Source organism: Notamacropus eugenii, chromosome 6 (assembly GCF_028372415.1).
Source record: "Notamacropus eugenii isolate mMacEug1 chromosome 6, mMacEug1.pri_v2, whole genome shotgun sequence".
Taxonomy (NCBI): Eukaryota; Metazoa; Chordata; class Mammalia; order Diprotodontia; family Macropodidae; genus Notamacropus; species Notamacropus eugenii.
In genome coordinates, this window is record NC_092877.1 from 291,513,511 (window position 1) to 291,540,401 (window position 26,891).

General features: G+C 39.7%; 1 protein-coding gene across 2 annotated transcripts in view; it reads right to left on the minus strand.

Moving 5' to 3' along the window:
* Positions 1–5,255: 5,255 nt before the first annotated feature.
* VWA8 (von Willebrand factor A domain containing 8) overlaps positions 5,256–26,891 on the minus strand; it is a 442,786-nt gene continuing 421,150 nt past the window's right edge. For both annotated transcript variants that reach the window (XM_072617119.1, XM_072617120.1), the window contains 5 exons: positions 22,042–22,167; positions 19,953–20,111; positions 9,602–9,697; positions 8,642–8,880; positions 5,256–6,769 (listed from right to left, as the gene is read on the minus strand). In XM_072617119.1, the coding sequence (XP_072473220.1) occupies positions 6,661–6,769; positions 8,642–8,880; positions 9,602–9,697; positions 19,953–20,111; positions 22,042–22,167 (729 nt within the window). In that variant the 3' untranslated portion in view covers positions 5,256–6,660. The remainder of the gene's footprint in view (positions 6,770–8,641; positions 8,881–9,601; positions 9,698–19,952; positions 20,112–22,041; positions 22,168–26,891) is intronic.

Here is a 26,891-nt window from a genome sequence, read left to right on the forward strand (position 1 = left end):
TCCTGTCACTGATGGTCTTCCCCCTTCCATGTCATATCACACTTCATTTTGCAGCTCTTTAAATGTGCCTATCATGCCATGTGATTATATGTGCTTGCATTTTATCCCTTTACTAGACTGTCACCTTCATGATGGTAGGGACCATATGTTCTTTAGATTTTGTATCTCCTTCCCTACCCTTACCCTGGCACATTGTAGGTGCTTAATAGATATTTGTTGAATTTAAAAATGCGATAACAACAACATTATATAATCCTTTAAGGTTTGCAAAGCACTTTACATATACCATCTCCACTTGGTCTTACAACAACTCTGTGAGGTGATTGCTATTATTATCCTCATTTTATAGGCAAAGAAGCAGAGGCTAAGTGACCAGGATGACTTAAATAACAGAGGCAGGCTTTGAACTCAGATCTTGACTTCAGGTTCCACGTATGATCCACTATACCAAACTTCTTAAAAAGAATTGCTCAGGGACTCTGAGAGCTTGTGTTTTGCCCTGGGTCCTGTAGCTGGTATGTCAGAGTCAGAACTTGAAGCCAGGTCTTCTGAACTCTGAGGCTGTTTGTTTATTATCCCACGTTGCAGTATTTATTAATCTGAGGGTTTTGCTTTTTCCATTACTCAAGAAATAATACTTTGGAGTTTTTTAAAAGAGATCATTACCCAATGAAGTCTTCCTAAATTCTGCAGGGCTTCATTTCATAAAACATACCATACCAGAAGAGCAATTTCCCCCACCCCCCGCCCCATCCCAGTCAGCTAAGTAGAGAAGTTTACTCAATAGAAGGAGATAAAATTTTTATCTGAGCTCAAGGGATTCCCAATATTCTCACTGACTAATCACAAATTACAAATTTCTGCAGGCAGCATTACCCTGTACCTTTCATTAAAAGGCTAAGTTCATAGTAGTGGAAAGAGATTCCCTAGTTCTAGAACTCCGCAACCTCAAGGATGAGTCAGTGGTTGGGTCCACCATGTATGGGCATTGATGTTGAAGGAAATTTTTCATAATCATTAAGGTATGTTCTGGGATGGCAAAGGAAAATGCTTTCCTCTTTGTTATCTATAACATGAATATCTATATAATGTCTATTATTATCTATATAATTATTATACCTTATATAATATAGATACATAATATACATGACACAGACCTACAGCATAGGTATATAATACCTATAACATCGATAACTCTCCATTCTTGCATTTGCTGCACAGGCTGAGGCTGCTTGGACAACAGTCATACTTCTGTGATATCCAGTTGGATGGGTCCTGTTTATATCATCAGTACGCCCCTCTCCCTTTTTCTTCTTAGCCTTACTTTAATGGTTCAGGGATCTGTGATCTCATTCACCAGGGCTCTTTGTAATGAAGCAAAACACAACCCATTTATATTGAGTACGTTGTTTCATGGGTTGTTGTGACCAGAAAAAAAATTACCTGGTTGCCAATGGGGCAATGAGCCTCTTTGTAGCTAGACTGGTTCCTTTGAAGACAAATAGACCATTTAAGGCTATGCCTGTACTTGAAGCTCTGTCAGCTTGCTGGGACATGCCAGAGCTTGGGCTCCTTTGGCATTGCCTTCAGGGACAGGGTCATCTTCTGGAGGAGGTATCAGGGTAAGACTTCATTGAAGGTGCCCCATCCTTAATCCAACAATCTATCTACATCCAACAATCTTTCTATGATGTCACATAGCACTTAGCTTCTGGTCCCCTGCATTATAGTTTTCATTGTACTTTTTCTTCCCTCTATTAGATTTAAGTCCCTTAGAACAGGACTTGTGTTGTATCTATCTTTGCATCCTCAATGCTTAGGCTCAATGCTTTATGTAGTTTCATTAATTTTGGCTGGACCTATACTGTCACTGGTGTGGAAAATTTCCCCAACTGATGCAAATTTGCAATTACCCCTGTAAGTTAGTCTTAGTTACCTATGGCACTGAGAATCTAGCAGGTTCAAAGTTCAAGGGTTTCTCTCAAATGCATCTCTAAAATTTAAGTATGAAAGCTAGAATGAAAAGAGTTTTGAACCTGTCAACATCACGAAGCCAAACTTCTAACAAACAGACTCATTAGTTACCATGTACCTTGGTGCCTTAGAAAATGCTGGGCTTGGAGTCGGGAAAACCCATGAGGAAAGTGACTATATGTTCCCTGAGGGTAGAAGCTGTCTTTTGACCTTTTTTTGTATCCCCAGTGCTTAGACAGTACCTGGCATATAGTAGGTGTGTAATAAATGTTTATTTACTGATTGCTGCCCAACAGTAGCATGGTCTGCTTCATGATGTGACAAGGTTCACCACTTGTCTCTTCAGTTTCCATACTTAAACTTTAGAAAAGCACTGGAGCACAACCTCTTGCCCTCTGAATCTGATTCAGGGCCACACTTGATCTTCCTTGGGGGTACAGTTTTGATGAATTACTCCTGCCTGTTGTGAGTCCAAATACTCCTTACTTCCCCCAACATTTCCCACAGTTCAGCAGCTTTTCTATGAACCCATAGAAGATGGGCAAAGGCCCCAGTGAGAAATGCCTTGGTGGCTGTGGTTCCTGCTGAAGTCTATTGGCCCGAGAGGTCCCAAATGATGTGGCCTGTGATTCTTCTGAGCTTGAAAGACTCTGTAATAAGGTTTGATACAGCAGAACACAACGTTCCCTCTGGCCTCTGGCCCCAAGGCAGCTCCAAAGAGCATTTCCTCCTTCATCCTCCATCTCCAGCAAGGAGCCAAATACCACAAACACCATTCTATTCTAGAATTATGTAACACTGGCATTCTAAAGCAAACTGCCCTGCTGTGCAGCAATAGACGCTCTCTCTGTTTAAAGGGTAGCGACCCGATGGCATTTAGTCTTGGAAAAGAGTGTCAGATCATTCGCAACTTGAGCTGTGTGCTTGCCAGGCAGTTTTCCCTCTCTCTAGGGAGATTTTTTTTTTTTTTTGGTTTACCAGGATTTAACAACTTGAAAAAAAAAAGCACAATTGCTCATTGTTCAGCAAGAGCACAAAGGTCACATGTGCTCTTGGTGCACAGTGGTTTTCCACTCCCCCTCCTCCCCTTCTATTTGATTCCCTCGGTGGGGAACAGCGGGTTCTGTAATTATCAATATCTTAAAGCAGCCATGAGCAAGGAAATCAAAAAGGAAACAAACTTTGGTACCTGATGCTGAAGTGAAGTCTCCGCTCAGACCTGGGGTAAAATCACCATGCCCACTTCTAAGAGGTCATTTGGTGGACCTTTTTTTACCCTGTACACTGGCTCTATGAAAGTCATTGAGATCACCTATCTTGGACAAACACATGGATGCATATGAGAATGCCACATAAATGTTCTGGGTATAGAAATCAGGAGACTATCATTCTGTAATATGTTGTTGGGCTTCTGAGGACATCAAGAGAAATTGTACTAAGCTGTGTGGCCCCTGACATGTGCTGGGGGGAAAAGCTAAGTCCTTGATCCTGAAATACATACACAGATTTCACACATTTTCCACAAGAGACATTACATGACCTAGAGTTATATACATACTATGTGTATATGCATGTATTTGGACACACACATGCACACACATGTGTATGTGCTCTACCATAGCAAGATTTTTCTTTAAATTGGTAGCATATAAGATTTTTCATCCAAGTGTTCTAAAATACCTATAAATGTCACTGTGTGGGCAAATTTAAAATCAGTGAATTTTAAAATATTGTAATAAAATAGCTTATTGTGTTCAATTTGTGCCAGATGATGTGGGGACATTTAACTCTGCATGGGCCTTGACCCCAGAGAAACATTATGCAGGACAGGGGCATATGTATGACGCGTTGACTTGTTCTGGTAGCTGATTTCACAGGAAAAAAATGATACCAAAAAGCCTTATTTGCTATTCTCCCAGGCCTGCAGGTTCCTCTGCTGTTGGAATCATTTACATTTCTTTCTACATCCCCAGAGGTGTGAGGGAGAAGCAGGGTTTGATTCTCTGGAACTGGCCAGGACTCCTACTCTCTCCCCTGCTCGTCTCTCACAACTGTCTTACAATATTATATGTGGAAAAACCACCTTCTAAATGGAAATGTGGCATTTGAAGTCCTGCTGCTTGTTTTCAGAGAAATTTTGCTGACAACAATTGAGCTCTCCACCTCTGACATTTCATAGGAAGCTGCTATAAGGAATGACTCATGCGAAAGGCACTTATGCAGTATTTCGTATATGCGGCTTATAGTTCTGCTTTTAACTTAGCTCTCTGTGGGTGAACACAAAAAACTCCAGGGAAGGTACTTAGCATACACAGTGGCTACTCTTTACTGGCCCCCTATCCCCAAGGTATAACAATGAATCTTCTCATCAATCTGTGAATATCCTTCTAAAATAGAGGTTTTGCCTTCTTGGCATGGAAAAGACTGGAGGTCCTGGCAATAAGAAATATCTGTGAATAAGCTTATAATTAAATACATTCAGAAATAAATGCATAAGCTTTGGGAGACTGCAGAAGTGGGAATAAACTATCCCTCTCCCAATCCTTCTTCATTAAGAAAATAAGAGGTTATTTCTTCATAGGGTAGGATTTCAAATGAGGTGAGGAAGGGGGAAACAATTACTAGAGAAAAAATTTTGGCTCCTGTGGCTTATATGGTTTTAAACAGTCAAGACTAGATTCCTATGTGCCCCCCCTCCCAATCTCCCTGAGCCCCCAGGCATTTCTTTAGTTGCCCAGAGGTTGAATTCCCAAAGGCTTATCTGGGCAATGCCATGGTGGTAAGTGGGCAAAGTTTGAGTCGACTGTGGTCCAGAAGGACACCCACAGGGGTCATAAGCTAAATGCCAAAGTTCATCACCGAAGCTGGAAGCAGTTGGTTACTGGACAATTTTGATTAAAATGAGTAAGAACTTTTAGGGAAAGTTCTAGGGAGCCCCTTAATGTGGCTGACTGAGGGTGGCTGGTGAGTTGAGAGGTATCCAGGGGTAGCTGTAATGATGCCTGACTAGTATCTGCGGAGGTATAGCTCAAGGAGAGGCTGCAGAAAATGACCACCAAAGGCATCACTGTTCACTCTGGAAAAAAGGGAAACTGCCTAAAAGTGCAATGAGAAAGCGGGGGCTGCAGCCCTCCAGTGCCCAAACCCACTGGGTGATGCTCTGCCCAAACACTTGCAATGGCTAGAATCTTTCCCTCCTGGACACTGTGGCAGCCTCAGGCCTAGAGGCCAGACCGTGGGCATGGAGTCAGGCAACAGCAACAGCAGCGCAACAAAACACATTAGAAATCGGATTGTTTTTTATTGGACAGTCAATTAAGGAGGGTGGAACACACTGACCTGACATTCTGTGCAGACCCTAAGGCTTAAAGAGACATAATAAGCTATATACAACTTCAATTCCTGTTAGATTTTAAGGTTACATTATTTATAGGCCCTCGTTTTCCCAACTCAGGATGAAAATACACAGATATATACTCCCTGACTTGGGGGTCAGCTGTGAACTAAGGCTGTTCTGTCAGTGGAGGGTTCAGTTCTTGTGGAGGGGTTGGACTTAGTTGTAGAAGTGACATCTGGCTGGTTGGGAAAGGTCAACCAGCTGAAGCAAGTTTGTGAATGAGGCAAGGAAGGGCACAGAGAGTAAGGATGTTTCCATCCTGCCACAGGAAAGGTGTCTGACTGTTCTGTGGGGCCTCTGGTCCTGCTGGTATGTGTTTAGTTTCTTTTATGCCTTCTTTTGGTGAGGTAACCCTCTCCTTATGTTAATTGTCTCCTGAAATAATGGTTTTCATGTAGACAGATATCATTACAAGTTAGAAATTTTGCATACCTAAATGAAGCAGTGGAAAGAGTTTTTGTGAAGAACCAGTGAGATGGGAAGAAATCATAATGGGGTGGGGAACCAGTGAGAATAAATATTTGTTGAATTAATTATTCTCTCCCTGTCCCTCTTTCCTTCTCCCAGGTGGCAGACAAAATGTTTTAAATGTTAAATGTCTTAATATTTCATAGCAGGGTAACCTTTTCAAATTTACATGGGGAGAAAAGGCAATCTCAGAGTCCTTGGATTCCTTCTGGCTATATTCAAGAAAAGAGAATTATGGAGAGAATGCAGCCTTCTCTAAACAGTCAGTTCATTGGCTGAACACTGGATCATCCCACACTAAGACTAGAACTCTACTGTTCTCAGGAAATCAGAGGGCTGAGGAGAACTGAGCAAGGAAACGGATGACAGGAATTATCGGACAAGAGCAGGTTGGATTGGACATGTGATGACATGCATTTCCATAATGGTGGTGTCAGTTTGGTTTTGATATGGTTACTTTCTGTAGAGATGAGTTTGTCACTTCACTTATGAAAGCAAAGAGAGATTGTTCCTTTTCCAACGGTCTTCTGGCCTACAGTTTTCAGCTGTCTTCCTCTGCTTCCAGTCCTTTGACAAACGCAGACCAACTAAATTCTTGAACTTTAATGAATCACTGTAAATTTCCATAGCCAAGCCCCACACCTCTGTTTTTTAGAATTCTGATTGAAGAGTAATTATTTAGAGAGACTTGGGAAAATAGAGATTAAAATGTTCTACCATCCCTTCTTTCTTGAGAAGCTGATCTTTTCAGAGGGATACATATTCTTGCTTTAATTTACCTCTCGTAGTGGCTAAGCTATAGGGCCCATAAAGGACCATTCTTAGACACTGGACAACATGGTGGAAGTGAAAATCTGCTGTAGAATTTGAGGGATCTCCTTGGTATCCATGGCAACAAAGGAGCGGCCTGCTGGTAGAGTTTTCTGAAGCCTGTGGATTTAAAATGAGAAAGAAAATTACTAATGCAAACTGGGGCCTCCCCTTCCTCTACCAGCCTCAGAGTTTCTTAAAAAAATGGAAGTTTTTACTTTCTAATACCTGGTCAGTCACTGGACATTCATCCAGTTGTCAGTAGGGATAAAGGGCTTGGGAAAGCAGTGAGGGGAACCACTGAAATGGGGGAAGACCCAGCATAAGGGTCTTTTCAGTAAGACAAGGAGCCTCTTTCAAAGGATTTCCTTTCATTTATTGCAGCCACTGTTTCTGTTGTTTGAAATTCTCTTCTTAGAGGACTGGATTAACTCGACTGATCCAGGGGCAGTAAGGGCTCTGTGGCATCATGGAGTTTATGGCCAGGATTTTTAACTATCCATCAAAAAAACTGTAGTCCCAATTCGAGGATGAAATAGAACAGTGAAGTGAAGCTAGAGAGAAGTGTGGGGGCTAGACAGTAGGGGCTCTTGAATATAGTCTGAGGAGTCTATATGTTCTTATGTGGGAACCATTAGAAAGAACCACAGGAAAGTTCTCAACAAGGGAGCATGGTGATGAGACCTGTGTCCCAGGAAGAAGAGAAACTAGAAGTAGAGAGACTAGCTAGACTGGACTCAGGACCAGACACACAGACTTGGGTATAGAGGTGATAGTGCAAGGTGCTCTCTTACAGGTGGGCAGAATTGATGAGGGTCAAAAATAGAGTTTGGAGGCACTCCCACACTTACATAGCAGGGAGAGGGAAGAGAACCAGGAGGACATGGTGCCTCTGGAGGAAAATCACCAAGGGAGGGAAAGTAGGATCTTCTACTGTGGAACGGTAAAGGATGACAAGGATCCCAAAGAATATCAGATTTAGCCATTAGGAAGCCCCTGGCAAATCCAGAGGAGAGGGAGGGAAGGCAGATTTCATCAGATGAAGAAGTGGGGAAATCAATAATAAATAGTAATAATGATAATCCATAGAATGCTTTAAGGCTTAAAAAGTGCTTGCATATATCATCTCATTTGATCCTCAGAACAGCCCTGAGAAGTAGGTGTTATTATTATTTCCAACAGAGATATAAAGCGACTTGTCCAGGGTGACAGGACTAGTATCTGGCTGGGACAGGATTGGAACTTTTCACTATCCCACTGAGGGATGATTAGGAAATTCAGGCAAGGAGAAGTTTAATGGGTGGAGGAAGAACAGAGTCAAGTGAAGTTTTTTGTTTTTTTTTTTGTAAGGACAGGAAAGACCTGAGGATATTTATAGACATAAGTAAGGGAAAGATAAAATAGAGAGGGAGATATAAAAAAATGAGAGAAAGAGAAAAGGGAAGATCAATTCATTCAACAAGTAGTTATTAAAGCCTTTCTATGTGTCAGGCACTATGGTACCAGAGATACAGAGACAAAAACGGACAGTCCCTGTTCTCATTACATCCTATCAGGGGAGCCAATGTGAACACACATGCTATACATACATACACGTTCATCTATATAGAAACATATACACATATTTTACACATATGTGCCTATATGCAGTATGCTTACACATGTATACACAAATATATACATATTAATACACATATGCACTAGACATTCACATTATATATTACAACAAATATATTTACATACAAAAATACATATGTTCAGATATATTTCTATAAAGATGGATAAATCCAAGGCAATATTCTGGAGAAGGCATTAGCAGCTAGGGGGACCAGCAGAGTTTTCATGTGTATGTATAAAGTAGTGTACAAGCTGAGGTTTGACAGAAAGAAGGGATGCTGAGAGAGAGGCCAAGAGGGTGTGCATTCCAGGCACGAGGGACAGATGAAACATTTCACAGACATTTCCTTTGTTTGATTCTCCAAGAACACATACCTTACTGCTTGGTCACCTAAAGATCCAATGAATATGGCAAAAGCATTTACTTGGGGGTTGGCCGTCAAGGTCCGGGCGAAGCTTGCTGGGGGTATGCCGTACCGTTCCAGGTTAGCATCACTCAGGACAATGACAAAGTACTCATCAGCATCCTCTTTGGCAATCTCAGTGATGGCATGCTCTGTTCCTTCCAAAGTATAGTCTCCACTCATGCAAAATTGTGTATGAGCATGCATTGTCTGTGAGCGGAAGATAAGGATCAAAAATCTTGGTGAAGGGGCCCCTTTAAATAAAGGACATTTTCAGCAGCAGCTATGGGTGTATATCAGCAATTACCATGGATACTAAGGACTTGATATACTTGCACTGCGTCTGTGAACGATTCTTGAGAAGCTACATGATAGAAAGTTGAGTTCTCAAACTTTTTCTTCTTGGCTATAGGGATAGAGGAAAATCACCTCCTTTTCTGTTTTGGTTTGCTGGGACAACTATTCCCCAAGTGTATTTGTTCTTTCTATCTGTGGTTAGAAGCTATTAACAGAATTACAAAATTTGACTTGTAAGAGAGCTTGAGAGAAAACTCAATGTATTTTTCCTTTCCCTTCTCCCTCACCTCTCCCCACCTCCTCAAAACCCCCCCCCCAAAACCAACCATTCTCTTTATAATTTCAATATACTTTAAAGAACAGCACAGACAAGCTAACTACTGGATCTAGGACCTGAGATAAGTCACAGAAACAGGGTTCTGAATAGAGTAAACTGATAGTAGAAGAGGGACCATGATGACTTTGGATTTAGATTGTGAAATATATTGTACCTCACGGTGGTGCATTAACATTGGAAAATAAAAAAATTCTGTTTACACTTCTTCTTCATTGTATATTTTTAGTGACCAAAAGACACTTTCAATAGATCTACAGATGCCTCCAGTATACAGAAATATCCCCGGGATGTCTTTACCTTGAGAATCTGAAGTCTTTCCTTATTGTTTTTGGGGACTTTATCCAATGGAACCAGATTAACATAACCATCTCCAGAGTGTCCAGCAATGTCATACTGCATGAAAGAGAATCCAACAGTCAGAAATCTACATGTACTTTTGACCCAACTAACACCATCAGCAAATCCAAAATTAGGTAACAGTTCCACTTCTGGGGGGTTGTGTTCAGTTCTAGATACATCTTTTAGGAAGAACTGTAACAAAGTCGACCATATTCAGAGAAGAATATTAAAATTAGTGAGGGATCTGAAAACTATGCCTTAAGAAAAAACTTTGAAGGAACTGAGAACAGATAGCCTTAAAAAGAAGAAACATGGGGAATGTGTGTGAATATGCTAATTGTCCTTAAAAATCTGAAGAGGTATAATCTAGAACACAATTTTATAGAGAAATAGGTTTTGGCTCAATGTAAGAATTTCTTAACATAATTACTGGGAAGAGGAATGAGCTATCTGATTTGGTAATGAGTTTCCTGATCCTGTATGGCTTCAAACAGAGGGCCGATATGTACTTGCTAAGGATGTTAGAGAGGAGATTAATGTATTGTTTAGAGAACTGGATTAAACAACATCTGAACTCTCACCTAAATCTATGATTCTATGACTAGTCCTATGGTACTAGCTAGGTAATAGCACCTGTAAAGCATACTATGGTTTCTGGTTGGTTATTTCAAATATAGGGATGATGCAGGACTGGAGAAGTTTCAGGCAACTTTGGAACAAAAAAAAAAATCTAAGAAACACCAATATCAATCAACAAATATTTACTGAGTACCTACTTTTTACAAGATAGAAAGACATATAAGACACGGTCTCTGAGTGATAAATATTCATAAAAGTACTTTTTATAGTTATAAAATATATACAATATGTATCCATTGGGCAAAAGCTGAACAAACTATGGTATATGAATGTAATTATATCATAAGAAATGATGACAACATGGGATTATTAGATGTAAGGGAAGATTTGTAAGTCAAACCAGGAGAATGATATTTTTGAATTATGAATTTCATTCATACAGAATGAAAATAATGTGAATGAAAATGCTAAAGGATATCTGAATTTCAATGCAGTGGCCAATCTTGACCAGAGGAACCAATGATAAAGTACATCTTCCTTCTCTCAGAAGAATAGAGAAAACCTGTACGCATACTGCTCCTCAGATGCTTACTAGCCTTCAACTCTGGGCAAATCTTATCTTCTCTTAGCTTTTTTTTTCTCATCTGCAACTACCTCTGAGGGTTGTTGTGAGGATCAAATGAGATAACACGTTGAACATGCTTTGAAAACCTTAAAGTTCTATATAAATGCTAGCCACTATTATCATTATCATTGGTGGCAGCAGCAATAGTGGAAGGGGATTGCAGACTCATGATGTGGCATGTGCCATCATGCTCAGGTGCTGTCAGATGGGTTTTTTTAATGTTTATTTATTTATTTTTAGTTTTCAACATTCATTTCCACAAAATTTTGAGTTCAAATTTTCTCCCCATCTCTCTTCTCCCCCCACCCCAAGATGGCGTGCATTCTGATTACCCCTTCCCCCAATCTTCCCTCCCTTCTATCACACCCCTCCCTTCCCTTAGATCCATCTTCTCTCTTGTCCTGTAGGGAAAGGTAAATTTCTATACTCCATTACCTGTATTTCTTATTTCCCAGTTGTATGCAAAAACAGTTCTCAACATTTGTTCCTAAAACTTTGAGTTCCAACTTCTCTCCCTTCCTCCCACCCCACTCATCTCCACTGAGAAGGCAAGCAATTCAACATAGGCTATATAGGTGTAGTTTTGCAAACAACTTCCATAACATTCATGTTGTGTAAGACTAACTATATTTCCCTCCATCCTATCCTGCCCCTCATTTATTCTATTCTCTTTTGACCTCATCCCTCTCCAAAAGTGTTTACTTCTAATTGCTCCCTCCTCCCATTTGCCCTCCCTTCTATCATCCCCCACCCTACTTATCCCCTTCTCTCCTACTTTCCTGTAGTGTAAGATACATTTTCACACCAAATTGACTGTGCATGTTATTCCCTCCTTAAGCCAAATGTGATGAGAGTAAGCTTCACTTTTTCCCCCTCACCTCCCCCCTTTTCCCCTCCATTGAAAAAGCTTTTTCTTGCCTCTTTTATGAGAGATAATTTGCCCCATTCCATTTCTCCCTTTCTCCTATTTCCAATATATTCATCTCTTACTCCTTAATTTTATTTTTTTTAGATATCATCTCTTCCTATTCAACTCACCCTATGCTCTCTGTCTATACATACATACATACACACATATATATGTAGTATGTGTGTGTGTGTGTGTGTGTGTGTGTGTGTATAATCCCTCCAACTACCCAAATGCTGAGAAAAGTTTCAAGAGTCACAAATATTATCTTTCCATGTAGGAATGTAAACAGTTCAACTTTAGTAAGTCCCCGATGATTTCCCTTTCCTGTTTATCTTTTCACGCTTCTCTTGATTCTTGTGTTTGAAAGTCAAATTTTCTATTCAGCTCTGGTCTTTTCATCAAGAATGCTTGAAAGTCCTCTATGTCATTGTATGACCATTTTTTTCCTCTGAAATATTATATTCAGTTTTGCTGGGTAGGTGATTCTTGGTTTTAATCCTAGTTCCTTTGACTTCTGGAATATCCTATTCCAAGCCCTTCAACCCCTTAATGTAGAAGCTGTTAGATGTTGTGTTATCTTGATTGTATTTCCACAATACTTGATTTGTTTCTTTCTGGCTGCTTGCAAAATTTTCTCCTTGACCTGGGAACTCTGGAGTTTGGCTACAATATTCCTAGGAGTTTCTCTCTTGGGATCTCTTTCAGGAGGTGATTGGTGGATTCTCTCAACATTTATTTTGTCTTCTGTTTCTAGAATATCAGGGCAGTTTTCCATGATAATTTCATCTCTTCTAGCCTGGACTGTTGCCATAGCCTCCTAAGTGGTCTCCCTACTTCAAATCTCTCCCCACTCCAAGTCTCCAAAATGGACAAAATAATTTTCTAAAGTACAAGAATGACTGGCTTTTATCTTCTTGCCTGAAAAACTATGGGGGTCACATATTGCTTCCTGTGTTTGGTATATGAAACCTTTAACAACTGTATCCCAACCCAGCTTTCCAGTTTAATGACATATTACTCCCCTTCTTGCACCTTACTGTCTGGCCAAACTGGCCTGCTGCTGCTATTCATGCACTGTACTTCAGCTCATGTCTCTGTATGAGCTGTCCCTCCTCAGTCATGTCCCCTGGAATCCCTCATTTCTTTCAGAGGTCAGCTCAAGCACCTCCTTCTACACGAAGCCTGTCTAGATACCTCCAGCTTCCACAAAGTAGGCTGTAACTCTTCTATACAAACCTACATAGATATCCCCAGAAACAGGCCTGTTGCCTTCCCTGGCTAGACTGTGAGCTCCTTTTGCTTTTGTCTGTGTTCACTAAAACATTGTCTGGTACTTAGTAGGCACTTAATAAATGTTTGCTGCACGACTAATATGAATTCTTAGTGAAGTTCAAGAAAGGCTGAACTGGCTGAATAATCCCAACTCTTAAACTATGAAACAAACTGCAACACTTTCTGAAAATTATCTCAAATCTTTCAGGATAAAATAGCCATATGCTTGGCTTTCTAAAAACCTTGTCTGAGATCTTTTAGCATTTTAACTACAATTTTATTGCCAATGATATTGGACAGCAGATGCCATTAGATGGCAACCAATTAGATTGGCTATAGATCCATGGATGCTAAGAACATTTGTTAAGTTACTGAATGTTTGTTTCCCCATGATGCAACTTAGGGTGTTGCTTTTTCTGAGCCTTAACGCAAAACTCAACCCTAAATTTACTATAAACATTATACTCAGTTGATTTATACTACTTTCTCTAATAAAAGAGTCATTTAAATTTTTCTTTACTTTCTTGAGAGAAAAATAGCTGTGCAGATGGAGGGAAATACTGGCCTTACATGAGCTTGCTTATATTTTTTACTTAATTAAGTTTTTTTTTAGTTAAACCTTTTGACACAAGGAACATCAATACTAACATTAAGGTTGCTTTTCAATTACTCACGTATTTAAATGAATTTAAACTCACAAAAATATCACAACTTTTAGTGACTCTCTTTTCAATATTCTCCCTCAGGAATCTTTTTTTTTGTTCCTTTATTTTATTGACTTCCTCTTATAACTAGTGTATACACTCCATTCTTCCGGTTCTGCTTTTTATGTTCTACATGATTTCATACAGTTTTTTACATATTTTCTTACAATCTTCAAACTTGTCACCTTAATTTCATGTTAGTATTCCACTCCATTAATGTGTGAAATGTGTGTCACAATGTACTCAACCATCCCCTTGTTGGACATTAAGTTGTTTCCAATTTTTTTTTTGCATATGAGGCTTTTATGAATATATTTAATAGAAAGCTCTTTTTTGTTTTGTTTTTGATATCTCTCCAGATATTTAAATGGGTTAAAGGGTATGATTATTTTTGTAACTTTTACTGCACATCATCATATTGCCTATTAGATAAGATTCTGCAAAGTTTATAATTCCAACAATGAAAATGCACCTGTTTCTCTACATTCCTGCTAGCACTGAGTTTTATTGTTTTAAATTACTTGACAGATATGAGGTAGTATCTCAATGTTGTTTTAGTTGGCATCTCTTTGATTATTTAATAAGACTAAACGTGGAAGTTGTTTCAAAGTACTTAAGAAAAATAGATGGAAGGGTATTGGGAAAGAGCTACTAGGGAAGTAGGGAATGACTGCTGGGTCCTAGAAAAGGCTGATGAAGGCAGGCACAAAAGGACCAGCATTATCAAGATAAACCTCTGTCACTGAAACAAGAGGGAAAAAGGCTGATGATGCTAAATATTTTCAAGGCATAGAGGAGGGAAACTGAAGGAGTTCCTTGGTTTCTTTCAAGAGTTTGCTCATATGCCACTCTTTGCCTTTCCCAGACCCTCAGCTAGTAGTGCTTTCCTCATCATCCCTAAGGTTACCTGTATGTGTTGTGTAGATATCTATACACCTATATATTATCTCCATTAGAATTAGCATATGAGCACCCTGAGGTCTAAGACTGTCTCACTTTTGTATTTCCTATCTGTAGTGCTTAGTAAGTACAATGCTTGTAGAATAGTAGGCAACCACCTACAATCCCTGCTACCATGGAGGCTGAGGCCAGTGGATCACTTGAATTTGTGACTTCGGAGCTATAGAGGGCTAAAGGGGACTGGTTAAGCACTAGGTCCAGCATCAATAGGGTAAGCCACATTGGCAGGTAGCAGGGGACCACCAGACTGCCTAAGGACAGGCGAACCAGCCCAGGTCAGAAATAAGCACGTCATAACTCCTCAGATAATCTGTAGGAGAGTCAACTGATAAATGACAGTAGCATTTTCAGCTGGATCAGGGTGAGATGGGGAGACCTCGTCTCAAAAATGAACAAACAAAACAAAAGTTTTTTTTTTTTTCACTCATTCATTCATTTTCTGGGGAGAAGAGTGAATGGAGTTAGAAAGACCTGGTAAGAAGCTACTGTAATAGTTGAGGCAGGTGATAAGAAAGAAATAAAAAATAATAATAGCATTTACATAGTGTTTTAGGGTTTGCAAAATGCTTTACAAATATTATCTTATTTCATCAATTGTGAACTCCTCAAGGGGCAGGTACTGTCTTTTGCATTTTTTATACCTCTATAAATATTTATTGGCTGATCATCACAACAACCCTGGGAGGTGGGTGCTATTCTTATCTCAACGTTTCTGTTGCTGCTGTTCAGTTGTTTCATGTCCAAATCTTCATTAAACTATCTGGGATTTTTTTTGGCAAAGGTACTGGAGTGGTTTGCTATTTCCTTCTCCAACTCATTTCAAACTGAGGTAAACAGGGTAAAGTGACTTGCTCAGGGTCACTCAGCTAGCAAGTGTCTGAGGCTGGGTTTTAACTTAGGTCCTGACTCTATCCACTGTACCATGTGGCTGCCCATAGGGTGATAATAGTAGAAAAAGAAAGTATGGGAAGGATTCAAGGGCCTGCAAAAGTTACCGTTAGCAAATACTCTTGAGGTATATCTTATTTTAAGTCTTGAATTAAGCACTAACAAAGTGACAAAATTTTTTTAAGATTCTTGTACAAAAGGGTGGTGGAGGCCTTGACAAATCTGATTCAAGAGTGGCCCTACAGGGAACTGTTTGTAGTCTAGAGGGCACTGCTCCAAGACAGTGCCAGGCAGACCGTCTATGTTGTGGGACTTGATGCAGTAATTTGCTAAATAGGATCATAACTCACTTAGGAAGAAATACGATCAGTTCCCTGAAATATAAGTGGTTTTCCTGCAGTGGGTGGGAATAAGTGAGCTATAAATGAATATGACTTTTTACTTTCTTTTAGCTGACAGTTAAAATTCTTATTGTTCAAATGACATCAGATGAAGCTATGCAAAGCTCTCTTCCCTTTCAAACTTCTTGGCTCCCAGGAGTCTGCCCACATGCTCATTTCCCCTACTGAAGAAGATTATCTGTGTCTACCCAATGCCAGAACTGCTGGTCAATGCAGTCAAAAAAAAAAAGTCAATCTAGTTCTAAAAATCAGTCAGACCAATTGGTAAGAGTTTTGTAGACAAAATAAATAACTGAACCCCTAGATTTTTTACTTTTTACCAAAGTTTGGGCATCACAAAGATTTTTGCCTTAGAGGTATCTTTGCAACATCTATCTCCTACATAATTTCTTCACCTAGAAATCCAAGTGTTGAAGATAGGTGGGGAAAATTCCACTTCAAAAAATACTTTTTTCTTTGTGGTTCCAGTAATACTGGTCTGCAGAAGGATCTTACTTGGTCTTTGAAAATTTTCAAATGATATATAAATGCTATTGTTCTTATTATTATTAATATTGTTAGTAACTGGTTAATTGAAAATGGCCTAGGGCAAACCCAAGATGGTGGAGAAGGATGTACCCACTCTAGCTCTTCCCCATTACCCATAAAATACCTGTAAAAAATGACTCTAAACAAATTCTAGAGAAGCAGAAGCCACAAAATGACAAAGTGAAACAGATTTCCAGCTTAAAACAGCCTAGAAGGCTGACAGGAAGGTTCTATTGTACCAGGCTCAGAGTGGAGCAGGGCCCAGCCTGGGCTATGCAGCACTGACAGGACTGGAGCAGGCTTCAGGGTGTGGCATCACAGGTAGCAGCTGTGGTTGCCAGATTTCTCAACCCACAAATGCTAAAGACAGTTTCAGAGGTCAGTAAGAAAGTTCTTTCACCTAGGTGAGAGGGGAGCATGGTCTGGCCCAGCCCCGGCCCCAGGGTGGCAGCAGCATCCATTTTTGGAGCCCTCGGCCTAAAGACCCTGAAAGAATCAAGCAGTTCATCTGGGTCTCAGTCCGGAGTGGCAGTCCTGGGGTGAGGAAGAGGACTAGTGTGGGGAAGCTGGTGGCAGCTGTGGAGAGGGAACCCTACTCGCAGTTCCAGGGCAGAAGAGTACTTGTGGTTGCTCACAGACCAGAGGGCAGGCCAAGAAAGAAGTAAACTCCCTCTCCCTTGATTGTGACACCTTGGAGGAACTGAGAACTCACAGGTCCCTAGAGTTATCTCAGAGAAAAGCTACACAAAACCTATGAAGCCTAGGGTAGTATACCTTTCATTTGACAAAGGACTCAAAAGTCAAGTAACTGGTTGGGAAAATTCCCCCAGAAGGGAAAAAAAATAAGACTATAGAAGGTTACTTACTTGGTGAGAAGGTATTTTCTTCCATCCTTTCAGATGAGGAAGAACAAAGCACACCATCAGAGGAAGGCATCAAAGTCAAGGCTTCTACATCCAAAACCTCCAAAAAAATATGCAATGGTCTCAGGCCATGGAAGAGCTCAAAAAAGCAAGTCAACAGCTTGCTAAAGGAGATTCAAAGAAATGCTGAAGAAAATAACACCTTTAAAAATAGACTAACCCAAATGGCAAAAGAGGTCCAAAAAGCCAATGAGGAGAAGAATACTTTAAAAAGCAGAACTGGCCAAATGGAAAAGGAGGTTCAAAAGCTCAGTGAAGAAAATAGTTCTTTAAAAATTAGAATGGAGCAGATGGAAGTGACGACTTCATGAGAAACCAAGAAATCATAAAACAAAACCAAAATAATGAAAAAATAGAAAACAATGTGAAATATCTCACTGGAAAAACAACTGACCAGGAAAATAGATCCAGGAGAGATAATCTAAAAATTATTGGTCTACTTGAAAACCATGATCAAAAAAAGAGCCTACACATCTTCTTCCAAGAAATGATGAAGAAAAACTGCCCTGATATTCTAGAAACAGAGGGTAAAATAGAAATGGAAAGATTTCGCCTATCACCTCCTGAAAGAGATCCCAGAAGGAAAACTCCTAGGAATGTTGTAGCCAAATTTCAGAGTTCTCAGGTCAAGAAGAAAATATTATAAGTAGCCAGAAAGAAACAATTCAAGTACTGTGGAAAAACAATCAGGATAACACAGGATTTAGCAGTTTCTACACCAAGGGATTGAAGGGCTTGGGACATGATATTCCAGAGATCAAAGGAGATAAGATTAAAACCAAGAATCACCTACCCAGCACAACTGAGTATAATACTTCAGGGGAAAAAAAATGGTCATACAATGACATAGAGGACTTTCAAGCATTCTTGATGAAAAGACCAGAGCTGAATGGAAAATCTGACTTTCAAACACAAGAATCAAGAGAAGCATGAAAAGATAAACAGGAAAGAGATATCATCAGGGACTTACTAAAGCTGAACTGTTTACATTCCTACATAGAAAGATCTTACTTATAACTCATGAGACCTTTTTCAGTATTAGATTAGTTAGAGGGCATATACATATATATATGTGTATATACATGCATGCCTACATATATATATGTAGATCTGTATAGGTATGTATGTATGTGTATTTTACATGTGTGTACGTATGTATATGTACATGCATGTATGTTTGTATATGTATATAAGTATGTATGTGTACATATATGTGTATGTATACGTATATATACACAGACAGAGGACACGGTGAGCTGAATATGAAGGGAGAGTACTTAAAAGAAATAAAATTTACGGCTGAATGGAATATACTAGGAGTAAGAGAAAGGGAGAGGTAGAATATAGCAAATCATCTCACATAAAAGTGGGAAGAAAAAACTTCTACAATGGAGGGGAAGACGGGGAGATGAAAGGAAATAAGTGAGCCTTATTCTCACGGGATTTGGTTTAAGAAGGAATAACACACACTCAATTGGATATGGAAATCTATTTTACCCTGCAGGAAGGCAAGGGGCAAGAGCACAAGAGAGGGAAGATAATAGAAGGGACGACAAACTGGGGAAAGGGGTAATATTGTGGGAGGACAGGTCAAGAGGGAGAATGGAATAAATGGAGGGCAGGATAGGACAGAGGGAAATGTGGTTAGTTTTTTACAACATAACTATTATGGAAGTGCTTTACATTGTTACACGTGTATGACCTATACTGAATTGCTTGTTTTCTCAATGAGGGCGGGTGGGGAGGGAGGGAGAGAATATGAAACTCAAAGCTTTAATAATGAATGTCAAAAATTGTTTTAGCATGCAACTGGAAATTAAGATATATAGGCAAAATACAGTATAGAAATCTATTTTGTCCTACAGGAAAATAGAAGGGAAGGGAGATGGAAGAAGGGTGGGAAATAAAAGGAAGGACAGACTGAAGGAAGGGGTGGATGGGGTGCATGTTGTCCTGGGGTAGGGGTAGGAAGAGATGGGGAGAAAATTTTGAATTCAAATTCTTGTGGAAGTGAATGTTGAGAAATGAAAAATAAATAAATTATATATTAAAAAATATATAGTTAGCATCATCAGCAGCAGCTATGGTGTACTGGATAAAGAGCTCAGGTTTAAGACCTGCGTCCAAGTCCTGCCTTTGATATATATCAGATGTGTGAGCCTGCCGAGTCCCTTAAGCTGCAACTTAAAACAATTCTGATGTACCACCTTACATCTTCATATTGGCTAACATGAAAGAAGAGGAAAATGACAAATGCAGAAGGGCTGTGGAAAAATAGGGACACCAATGATGTAGTTGGTGAAATTAAATTGGTCTTTGCCTAGTTTCTGCTATACTGTTGTTTCCCAGTTTTCCCAGCAGGTTTTGTTGAAGAGTGAGTTCTTGTCCCAATAATTTGGCAATATTGTTTTTTGATGTTTAGAAATAGATAAAATGAAAGACTCAATTTCCTTACACTAACTAATTGATTGGGTAAAATATGTTAAATTTTTTTCTGAACTCTGTGCAAATTCAGTTACCTTGAACTTCTCTTCATAGTTCTCAAATGCCTCCATGACCATGCAGACAGCTTCCATGGAGCGCTCCAGCCGACCATCTACCCCATTAAAGCGGTACATGCTGCCAGACACATCCACCAAGAGCCGAAGACGTTTGGGTTTCTGCTGGGGGCTCCCAAGCTGAGAGGAAAAAATAAACAAACTCCATAATGACAAGTGGGAGATTCTTATAAACCAAGAAGCTCTCATTGTACATCTTGTGAGACATCCAGAAGAGCAAATTACTCTGGGAGTGAATCCTGCTCCCTTGTATAAATGGAGAACATTAGCTCTCAAAGCAAAAGATCTTTGCTGTGAGGGCCAGCAGGCTAACAACTTTACCTGGGGCTCAGATCTTACTGAGCAGCAGGTAGAAAGGTTTTCTATGGATTTTGCTTCAGAAAATGGAATCTAAGACATGTTTGTAGCAGCAGCCACATGGGAATGTTTTGGAACACCATAGTATTTCAAAGAGGGCCCAAGCCAACCTTGTAAAGTTCGTCTACTGTAGTTAATGCTTTCCCCAAAATAATAATAATTACAATAGTAAAAAAAAAAAAGCTAACCCCGATTTTTAATTAATGCCTCTATTCTGGCTATAGATATAAATACCTGAAGGGAAAAACTCACATCTGCTTTAACAATCACTGGTACAAAGGGTTTCTTCCTTTCCTTTCCCACCCCAAAATCATTTTTCCCATATGTCATAAGATGTCTGAACTCCTGAACAAAGTCGCTTGAAGAGATGGTCTGGTAAAAGGTTTAAGAAAAAAATACACTTAAGTATTTCTTTTCTCTTTAGTAAACCTTATTACCCATCTCCACCCACTGTTGAACTGCTTGTTTTCTCTTCTTTTCACTATAATACTAGAGACAATGAAGTCACAAATCTTGTCAAATAAAATGTGAAATGTCTAGATCCAAGTGAACTCTGTATTCTTCCTAGTCAATATGCAAAGTGTAAAGGAATGACTTTCGTTTAACAGACCAATTTCAAATTAATCTGGCATTGTATACTTGCTCACGTATGTGAAAGCTTTATAGAAAGGAGACTTTGAAAATTTAAGGAAATGTTCCCTTTTACTTCTTGGCCTATGATCTCATGACCAAGGCACTTAAAAATACGATGGACATTAGGCAGGGGCATTTTGGCTCAATGGTTAATGCTTTTCTTGAAAATGAGCGTAACTCATCTAAATTAAGTATAGTAGCCATATATATACTGCCATGATCCACCACTAATGACTTCAAACATTCCTTTAAGGATATTTGATACTATGGTGTGAGTCAGGGAAGAGAAACAGCTGCCCAGAGATGTAACTGTTGTCATGCCAATGACACAGAAACAAGAGTTCCCCAAACTCTCAAGATAACTTCTCTGAGTCAACATTTGAACATGGTAAATGACTATGCAGCAATTTTGATTACCCATGAAGATAGGCAATCATCAGTCTCTTTTGGCAACTAAACACTTCACCCTTTGCCTATTTTTGAGCTTGTACTACTTAAATGTCATCACAGCGTAACACATTTAGAGACAGAAGGGATCTCAGAGACAAGTGAGCTCAACCTCTTTATATCTGATAGAAGAGGAAACTGAGGCAGACTGAGGCTAAGTCACTTGCTCAGAGTCAAACAACTTCTTAGTGTCTGAGGTAGGACTGGAATCTAGGTCTTCCTGATTCTAAGTGCCAGGACCTATCCACTAAGCCTAGCAAATAATTTGTATATACTGATCATATTTCAATTAGGGAAAAGACCCTCTCTTTTAATATTTTTATCAGCTGTGTTTTCAATAAGAATTTAAAAAACAAACAACAGGAAGACATTAAAAGTGTTTTGTGTTTTTACACTGAAAATGTTTCATGTTACTCCTTGTTGGGGATAATGCTGTTCTCTTCAGTGTTATTTTCTTCCCAATTCCTTCTTTTTCATTGCCATATTTAAATTTCCTAGTTTTTCTGATGACGCTGAGTAGTAAAAACAGGTGATGCCAAAGAAAGTTAAAATACACAAAATCCAATGAGTCACCAGGCTCACTTTCTGAGGTCAGTGGACCCCGAATGCTCACCTCCGGATGCATTTCTCCCCGGCGTTTGTAGATTGCTTTTTCTCCAGTCAATCCATCGATTATCTTGGTATCATCTAACTCCCCACTAGATTGGTGTCTCAGCCACTGTCGCTCTTTACCCTTGGCCTAAAATGACAAAATCTACATGCCACATCAGTCCTATTTAACCATGCAGGCACATGTCTACATCTTTACATAGAGAGAAGGAAGAGGGCACACCCAGGGTCTCACTTAACTCACTGACATTTGAACACTTTCATAAATAAATTGGCTTCTTCCACAGTGAGATTTATTCCTACAGGCGAAGTATATATTCTTTCTGATGATTTTGTCAGTTTTAATGGTTTTCACATCCAGTACTTTTAGTCTGAATGACAAAATGTTAACATTTAAAGCACATATGAACTAGATATGAACCCTTGGAGAAATGCGCAATATGAAGAGATGTAACAGAGAAGCATTTGTTCTGGGTCTTCTGTCACACTGCTCTTGGAAAATTTAGTAAGGAAAAAACCCCAAGAATTTACTAAAATTATCTATGAATAACTTATAGTGGGGTCATGGTACTAAAAGTTCTTCCACTAGAAAATAATTCATAACTGGAAATTCTCTAAGACTTACCCTGAAAATTATTAATGGCAGAAAACAGTGGTATGGACATATTTTATAAACTGAGTTTGTGTTTGTTCTATTATATTAACTGATACACTGAAATATTTTTCACAAGACACTTTCAATATCTTCCAAAAAGATGTTGAGATAATTTACGACACAAACTTATTCATTTCCCATGCAAAGTAGAATAAAATGATAGTTAAGTAACAGTGAATATAATATCTCAATTAAATATAAAACTATAATGTACATAAATGGGGTTTTCAAAGGTCTGATTGCAGCTTTAAGTCATCAAAGCTTTTGCAGTAAGATTTTTGGGCTCAGAGTACCCTGTTCACTTCCTCTCTATCTCCCAGAATGGGTCTAGAGAATAGTAAAAAACCTAGGCTGGCACCAGGGTACACTTGAGGATCCTAAAGGCACTGAAGCTGGTCTAGTATTTGAGGATAAACACTAGCCCAATGGTTAGCGTGTGACTCACTAGAAAAGTGCTTTGGTCAAAGGCTGATGTTCTGGTTGAAGGCTGATGTTCTGGTCATCTTTCAAGTGACCCAAGGTTCCCCCTGTACATGCTAGCATGTTCCAAAGAAAATTATGGGGATGATAATTTTTACAGTATGGATTATGGAGGAATTACTTAGAACTAATCAAGCAATCAGTTAAGTATTTATTTAGGGCTTTCTGTGTGTGAAACACTGTGCTAAGTGCTATGGACACAAAGAAAAAGCAAAACCAGTCCCTGCCACCATGGAGCTCACATTCCAAAGGGGGAAATGATGTTACAGATCAGAGCTCACATGTTTAATGTAGAATAGATGGAAGGCAACCTTGCAGGGGATGGGATTAACAGACGGGGGACCAGATATAGTCTCCTGGAGGATGCTGTCTTTGAGCTGGGTCTTAAAGGAAGCCACAGATTCTAAGAGTCAGCACCTGGAAGGGAGGATATTCCTAGGCATTGGGAATATTATCTACTGCAAAGACAGAGAGAAGAGATGAAGCATTATGTTCCAAGATCAGAAAACAAGCCAGTATGGCTGAATCCTGCAGTGCAGGAAAGACAACAGAAGAGCAGAAGATTGGAAAGGTAGGAGACATAAGGAGCCAGAAAGAAAAGGATGCTGAAAGACTTGCTCTATTTCCATATTCATCCTGGGTCTGTTTGTTTAGCTCTAAAATGCGGATCGTGACAATTACTGCGCATGATCATTAAAGCACAGGGAATAATAACAGTGTACTAGCTGGTTACACATGGACCTTAGGAAGGTGGTTATCTTTAATTCAATTCAATAAACATTTAATTAAATACCTGCTGTGTTCTGGGCAACGTAATAAGTGTTAGGGATACACAAACAAAAATGAAAGCTCCTGCCCTCAAGGAGCTTGGTGGGGAGAGAAGGTAGGAAATACGACAACACATACACAGATAAGCCAATATTCAAAATAAGTATAAGTAATTTTGGAAAGCATGTAACAACTGGGAGGTGGGGATGAGGAGTGACTTTGTGTAGGAAATGGTACTTGAGCTGAGTTTTGAAGGGAACTAGGGATTCCAAGAAGTAGAAGAAAGAGAGTGTGTGTGTAGCATTCTGGTCATGAGGGCAAAACCTGTACAAGGGCATGGCAGTGAGAGATGGATTATTATGTTCAGTAAGAAGGTCATTTTGGCTGGAACATAGATGGTATGAGGAGGAACAATGTGATGTCAATCTGGAAAGATAGGCTAAAGAAAAACTGTAAAAGATTTTCATGCTAGAGTCAAGAAGTGATCATTAAAGGTTTCTGAACAGGAGTTATATGATGGAAATTGTGTTTTAAGAATGATCAATTTGGTAGCTGACAATGCCGCTCTGAGGGCAGCAAGTGAAGAATTAAGAATTTGCTTGATGAGGGTGAAAGAGGAGGGTGCAGAAGCTGGCTTGAAGCCTAACATCAAAAAAACTACGATCATAGTAACCGGTCCCAATCACTACCCAGCAAATAGAGGGAGAAAAAAGGAACCAGCGTCAGGCTTTATATTCTTGGGCTCAAAGATTACTGCACATGGAGGCTGCAGTCAGGAAATTAAAAGATGCTTATTCCTTGTAAGGAAAGCTATGGCAAATCTGGACAATATACTTAAAAAAAAATACATTATCTTGCTGACAAAGCTCCAAACAGTCAAAGCTATGGTTTTCTCAGCAGCAATGTATGGCTGTGAGAGCTAGACGATAAAGAAAGCTGAGTGCCATAGAACTGCAGCTTTCAAACTGTGGTGTTCGAAAAGACTTTTGAGAATACCATGGGCAGCAAGGAGATCAAATCAATCAATACTTAGAGAAAGTAATTGAGGCTATTCATTAGAAAATGAAATACTGATGCTGAAGCTTAAATACTTTGGCTAGATAATGAGAAGACAGGACTCAGTGGAAAAGACCCTGATGTTGGGAAAGGTTGGAGACAAAAGGAGAAGGGGATGGACAGCAGAGAGGGTGAGATAGATAGGGTGTCATGGAAGCATGGCATGAGCTTGGACAGACTTTGGGAGATAGAGGAGGACAGAAGGGACTAGGGTCATGAAGAGTCAAACGTGACTGAACAACTGAACGGCAACAACGAGCTGGTGAAAGATGAAGTGGAAAGGGAAGGTATTTGTGGTAGGGAGACCAGTCTAAAATGGAGATATCTGACTGGCACCTGGTGATGTGGGAGCTAGAGTTCCAAAGAGACACGAGAACTGGATAATGGTGAGCTGACTTAATCTCGAAGAGAGTATGTCAAAAGAGAAAGGTGGGCTCTGACACACAGTCACGCAAAGGTGCTGGTAAACAGATGGTGATCCAATGAACACTGAGAAGGGTAAGGGTAGCAGGAGAATCAGGAGAGTTCAGTGCCATGAAAACCCTGGAAGAAAGGAGGGATGACAGTGGAAGATAGATGACCATCAGTGTCAGAGGCTGAAGAGAGGCCAAGGAGGATGAGGGCTGAGAAAAGAAAGCATTATCTAAATTATGCAGTTAGGATATTGCAGGGTAATTGGCAAGAGAATGCAGAGGATTATAATGTGAAACAGATTCCAATCCTTCTGAGAGGCCAGTGAATGAATAAATGAAGAAAAATTAATAAGCACTTACTATGTTTTAGGCATTGTGCTAACACGTTCCAGTCACTGAAGTATTCTGCTTTGGAATATTTTAGATCCTTTATTTCAAGTGCAAATGATCCATTCATTTCAACAAATGATGGTAATGACTCCAAATGAAAAGGAAACTGCCCATATCTCATACAGGGGAAAAGTCCAAAAGTTTATTCCTATAGGGAACAACTATATAGTCATAACACAATGAACTAACAGTCAAGAAGGAAGGAAGGAAACGTTTATTGTGCCTTCTATGTGCCAGCCATTGTGCTAAGTAAGCACTTTACAAATATTCACAACAACACTGGGAGGAAGATGATACTATTATCCCTATTTTATAATTGAGGAAACTGAGGCAGACAGAGGCTAAATGACTTGCCTAGGGGTCGTGCAGCTGGGAAGTGTCTGAGGCCTGATCTGAACTCAGGTCTTCCTGACTCTTGGCTCAGTTCTCTATTCACTGCACCACCTAGAAACCTCAAGAAAATTGGGGCTTACATCTCACCTCAGCCCTTTACTGGCTGTGTGACTCTAAGGAAAATATTCCACCTTCTGGAGTCACACTTTCTTCATTTACAAAATGAGGATAAAAATAGTCCTTACCTCATAGGGTGGTTGTGATGATCAAATTAAAGCATTTTAAACTTTAAAACATGATGTAAATGTGAGATATTGAGCCAAATCAAACTGTAGGGAGCAAGTGTACTGGCACTATGCTGACAGAGGCTCAGTTGGCCATAGACTTTGCTTTCAGAAAGTGGAAATAAAAGCTATTCAGGATGAAGGCAGCATAGCACAGAGGAAAAAAAACAAAGAACAACCACTGGTTCTGCAGTCAGAAGACCTTGGTCCAATTCCCATTTCAGGTATTACTAGTATGATGGTGGGCAAATCAACTGCCCCCTGGCGCCTCAATTTTCTCATTTGAGAATTAAAGGGGCTTGATTCAACGGCCTCTGAAGTCCCTTTCAGCGCTACATCTATGACCACATAGACCAGTTCTTACATAGGACTTACGTAATAAGCTCACCGCATTATAACGCACGAGCCAATGGGAATAACTGCTACGCCTGAGGACTGCTACCATCTGGCGAGGCTCAGAGCAGCTGGAGAGCCT